Consider the following 5869-nt stretch of genomic DNA (forward strand, 5'->3'; position numbering starts at 1 on the left):
GTGCATGTTTGTCATAGAAATCTTGCACAATTTGTTTTTAAATTTCGTATGAATTTCATAAAATTTTATTTCGAAATTCTAAGTTTCATAACTTCATAATGTGGTCTTATTATTCGCATACGATCTTCTTGAGGCTCAAACCATACGATATCTTTAGGAAATTCCCTATGTTTTGCTTGAGTGAAGAAACACTTTACTTAAAGTCAGCTGTTTTTTCAATAGCGAATGTTACAAATATAAACAAATTCAGTTTCTCTGTCCTACGAATGAATCCTTTGAAATCCTACAATTTAGCCACAGGGAACAGACATCCAAGTAGAGATTTCAATGTGAGTAAGAAATTTAACGGTAGTTTTAAAAAGAAATCACCAAGTAGTAATTCTCCTGTAGAGGTGCTTCGAGCAGCCCAGTAATCCCTTATGGGCTCTTGCGTTCGAGCTTTCATACAACGGTAATTCATGCGTGTGAAGTCGTGCGCAACGTGATTTCCAACGGATTTTTACTTGCATGCTTTACACAATTTTTTTGAAAAAGTTTGTACTAGCTTGGATGTTTGGTCTCTGTGATTTAGCCTAGAAATTATGATTCTACAAAAATCTCAATCTCAATATTACAAGGAACTATGAATAGCGAAACCGTCAATCCAGTTGTTTTTGTAAGTTTCGCCCACCGTTTATCTTGCCAGCAAACAGAGTAATGATTCTATTGCTACGAATTGCTCCTTTCCGTAATTTTATGTTTTTCGAACTTTTCACTTTTGTAACTTTCCACTTTAGACTTTAGAACTTTTTATTAATTTTTACTTTCTTCTCTTTCCAGGTTTTCGGAGTATCAAAAAACGCGTGTACACTATTCAGGTTACTAAAACGAAGTGAGTTTATTCCTAAGCTTTATCTAAGACAAGACCTGACAACTGGCTTCTTATTCTTCCTACCGAATCATCCTTCTCGTCATTTTTGCCCTGGGGAAAAAATACCAACGTATCGGCTACAGTGTAGCCATATTTACAGTTTTTTTTAGTAAATATGCTAGGAAAAAAAATATAACATTTAAATTTTTAGACTTTAGGTTTTTGATTTGAAATAAACATAAAACATGTTTTGGTGAATGCATTTCTTTATTATATATTAATGCTTAAAAACAATTAATTGAGCTTTGATGACAAAACACGAAATATCTCCTGTTGAACGAAAAATCGAATCCATTGTTGACGTATTATCGGATCTTTTGCAAACCGGAAAAAGTCAGGTTTGGATAGAAATGCTTAATGCGACCACAGTAAGGAACGCAACAGTTCATTCTTCTCGTAAAACTAAACACACTTTCGAGTTTACACTAATTTAACAAATCTTTTTTGGATACACTTTAATTCACTAAAAAGATTGCCTATTTTAATTACACAGTCTTGCCACTATAAACATTTATCACCAATGAGATTGAAAAAAAGTGAAACATTCTCCGAAAATTCTCATTTTCATTGGTGAGCTAAAATTATACATTTTAATAAATTTGTTTTCTGATTTTCTTTATACTTGGCATCATTGCTCGCGTACCCTGCAAAAGTTTTTTCTTTTCACAATGTGCAGGTGGCAACATCAATATCAGCCAATCAGAAACTGGTCCATTTTGGAACAAAAGCAGCCCCCCCAGATGTCAGGTCTTGTCTTAGAGCTTTATATGTACAGATTTAGTTAACAGTTGCCAACACTGACGGTTGACAAAACTTATCGACCATGTATAAATACTACTGGTGAATACATTTCAATATACGAAGAAAGTGGTGCATCCCTTTTAAAAATTAACCAACAGTCCATCAACTCATCAATTAAGTTCAAATTTGCATAGAAATCTCATCATTACTGCACCATACACGTTCATTAAAATGATATTATTTTTTAGTAATGACCAGCGTTGCCAGGTTGCCAGATTTGTCTGGCAAATGCAGGATTCTTCTCGCTTCTTGCCAGATTTTCCAAATTTTCCCAGATTTTCCAAAATTTCCCAGATTATCCAAATTTTCCCAGATTTTCCAAATTTTCCTAGCTATTGTCATACGATAAATGAAGAGACCTTTTCTTTACTTTTTGGCTCACTGAAAGTGAAGCCCGGCAGAAATTTTCTTGTATATAGTAGACCCAGACAAATCCAGATAGTTTTTTGAGTTTTGACAGATTTTTGGAAAAAATAACCTGGCAACTCTGGTAATGACACTTTTAATGACCGTGTAAGGTCCGCTAATTAGCGGCCCTTACACGAGCATTAAAAATGTCATTTTAAATGATAACTAAGTAATAGCGGCCCTTACACGAGCATTAAAAATGTCATTTTAAATGATGACTAATCAATGATGTATTTCAAATTTGTTAGAAATCTCGTCATTAGTGCACCATTACACGTTCATTAAAATGATATTATTTTTTAGTAATGACATTTTCAATGACTCGTGTAAGGGCCGCTAATGATGTATTTCAAATTTGTTAAGCGGCCCTTACACGAGTCATTAAAAATGTCATTAGTAAAAAAAAATATCATTTTAATGAACGTGTAGTGGTGCACTAATGACGAGATTTCTAAGAGCAAATTCAGCTGTTGCAAAATTCATATGGGTGGTCTATAATGTAAATGAAACTGAAACAAACGTATCCCCAGCAATCCGTTTTAGTTTTATTTATTCGACTAGTTCTACTGTCAAATTTATAACTGGTATACACTGTCGTTCTATTTTATCTATATTTGAAACACAGATAAAACGCTGCTGGAGCTGCCAGTTTATTTTGTTGTAATTTCTAGATTTAAATTTTAAAACTGACTTAAATTATACATCTAGAACTAGAACACTCCTGAACATGCCCTAACAAATTTGAAATACATCATTACTTAGTCATCATTTAAAATGACATTTTTAATGCTCGTGTAAGGGCCGCTTTAGAAATCTCGTCATTAGTGCACCATTACACGTTCATTAAAATGAAATTATTTTTTAGTAATGACATTTTTAATGACTCGTGTAAGGTCCGCTTTGGTCCGATTATCGGTGCAATGGAAATCGACAAAACTAACTGGGTAGATGGGAAGCTCTCAAAATTTGGTAGTTTTGCGGTTCCGTACATGATCATAGTCGACGAGACGATGTAAATTGTAATAGTGATTCCCGATTCTTGGTTCCAAAATCACAATACGTCTTATTTTGTCTTAGGCAAAAAGTATTGAAGAAATAAAAAAAAATCAACGGTAAGATGATAATTGAAACACGAATTTTGGAAAAAGCCACCAGACTAGCAAAACGATGTCGACTTCCCGGCACATATCACAATGTCATCAGAACATGGCCGGATGAAAGTTGTTATCGGTATTTTATTCCTGTCTATGAGCAGCGTTTAGGACAGCTAGCGTTCCTGCTTAATAGGTATCATAATGTGCTGCTGGAACAGCCAGATCGATATAACGCCGAGGTAAAGTTAGATACTTTTTCTGAGCATAATACTAACATATTGATAATAGTTTCAGATGCATTTACTACTCATTACCTACGAACACGAATTGATCGAAGCCCACATGAACCATTCTGACCTGTCTATTGAGGTTTTCATGTCGAAGTGTGAAATCGAAAACATTATGCGTCTTCAAGGTCCAACAAATATATTGCTTCGGAAGCTTACTCGATATCTTCTGAAAACCTTCAGATCACCGAACTGGCAATTCCAATATGGAAATTTATTGTGTTTACGTGAAATTATGCAATATTTTGCATCTTATGATATTCCGGGTTGTCCGAAAAAGTTAATGAAACAGACCATGACATGCATTCATCAACTACTGCAAACGACTGACCGGCGTACGTTTTCCTTTGCTCTGTCATTGTTGAAAAGTAGTCTTACCAATCACACATGCAGTTTGGTAGGTCCGAAAGCTCTTATAAGGCTACTAGACGATTTAACGAATGCCCCTGTTGAACTGCGACATAACAATCCATTTAGTTTTCTGTCAGCGCTGGATAAATGTGTTGCAAGTTTAAATAAATCCAGCATTCTGAAATCATCACAGGTAACGCCAGTTTCACCAAATAATGTTCATTTTTTTAAACTGCTTACCTAAATATAGAGAAACCGATGTGATAGAATAATGGAAATCGTTATGAGTGATATTACTAACGTTACGGGCATTGAGCATGCAGAGCATCTCTTGATGGTTCTGTTACGGCTGCTCTATTCTGATTACGAAGAGTTTGCATTTGGAACGTACATTTGCAGAGGGAAACATCGTACGAACAAGGAATTCATGGAGGTGGCGAGCCATGGAGCACCTCGTTTCGCTAAATCAACTATAAAGCTGATGGAATTGCTTACGAAATTGTCACTGAAGTATGGACAATGTTCTTATTTCATCAAAGTAACGTTCAAGAAATGTTATATAAAATTTTGCAATAATTGATTCGAAGCAATGTTCCTTACAGTTAATATCACTTGCTCTACTGGTCATGACTAGACTACCGCACGCACCGACTGAGGCAATGATGTACACATCTTTCATTTCTGTTATTGAATACTACGATCAGTTTACTACTGATTTGACCGAATATTACAATAATTGGAAACTTCCTGAAACTGTCAGCTGTGCCGAACTGTACTTAAAAGCAGTTGATGCATTAGTGTTTATGTTGAGCTGCTTGTGCTACAATCTAACTGCCTTCTGCAATCGATACTTGCCTCAACTTTCTGTGAGTTATTTGTCAACGTCAATTTTGAATGTGAATCGTTATATATTCAAAATTACTGAACTAATTCAGACCATTCGAAAAAGGTTAGTTTTTCGCAATGCATAGAGGATGAATTACGAACTAAAGTTATTTATTTCTAGGCAACAACACTTTGAAGGTTTCGTACGCCAACACGGTAATGATCGATTGAATGGTCCCATCAAAATGGAAATCACAAATTAAATTCGTTATTCGTTATTTTTTGTTCGTACATTTTGATACTATCTTTCCATGTACACGCGTTATTAATATGAATTTATTAAATAGTGTTTTTGATCGTACGTTATGTCTACCAACGTCGAATCACACTGAACAGACATCCAATCTAGTACAAACTTTTCCAAAAGAGCTGTGTAAAGCATACAAGTAGAAATCTGTTAAAAATCACCGTTGGGTACGCATGAACTATCATTGTATGAAAGCACGAACGCAAGAACCCATAAAGGATTACTGGGCTGCTCGAAGCGTCTCCACAAACGAATTTCCAGACATGACAGTCACGATCTTTTTTTGGCGCACATCTGCGGTCCTCCTGGCACCAATGGTGATAAGTTGGTTGCACTGCTGAGTTCCCATCATACATTCATAATGCAAAAGTCAAACCGTGAGAACCCTTTCGATTCGGTATAGCTTATTTGTATATATTGAGATATAATGGCACACTTTGGTTGAAATGATAATGCAATTAATCTCGCGCTCCACCAAGCGGTGAGTGCGGTCATTTTAGAAGGTACCGGGAACGAATCACATTTTTCAAAAATATTTATAAGCACATACATGTCTTTATTATTCATCTTTGGTGTCTCTACAGGGGAATTACTACTTGGTGATTGCCGTTTAAAACAACCGTTAAATTTCTTACACACATTGAAATCTCTACTTGGATGTCTGTTTTCTATGGTCAAATTCATTGGTTTGATTTTCCGTGTTGAAACTTTCGAATTTTCTTAAGGTTTCTTCAATGCGTTTAAATAATTTCCTTGAACATATTCATTCGTCCACCTGTGCAAACATGCTATTTTAAGAAACCGCTGTCAGCAACATTTTTTTTAAACTGCAAGCAGAGACCACGGACATCTAAACTAGAGCAAATGTTCTTCGGAATACTTTTTA

The 5869-nt window shown here is 35.3% G+C and overlaps 1 protein-coding gene across 2 annotated transcripts; it reads left to right on the top strand.

Annotated features, from left to right (window-relative positions):
- Nucleotides 1–3068: 3068 nt before the first annotated feature.
- Nucleotides 3069–4994, top strand: LOC131431177 (uncharacterized). 2 transcript variants are annotated; one of them, XM_058596738.1, is made up of 6 exons: nt 3069–3138; nt 3197–3452; nt 3502–4044; nt 4102–4389; nt 4454–4800; nt 4858–4994. In XM_058596738.1, the coding sequence occupies exons 2-6, from the start codon at nt 3237–3239 to the stop codon at nt 4937–4939; spliced, it is 1476 nt and encodes a 491-aa protein (XP_058452721.1). In that variant the 5' UTR covers nt 3069–3138; nt 3197–3236; the 3' UTR covers nt 4940–4994. The 2 variants fall into 2 exon arrangements, with proteins under 2 accessions (XP_058452721.1, XP_058452720.1); XM_058596737.1 differs by having other exon boundaries at nt 3111–3452.
- The last annotated feature ends 875 nt before the right edge of the window (nt 4995–5869 follow it).

This window comes from Malaya genurostris, chromosome 2 (assembly GCF_030247185.1).
Source record: "Malaya genurostris strain Urasoe2022 chromosome 2, Malgen_1.1, whole genome shotgun sequence".
Lineage (NCBI taxonomy): Eukaryota > Metazoa > Arthropoda > Insecta > Diptera > Culicidae > Malaya > Malaya genurostris.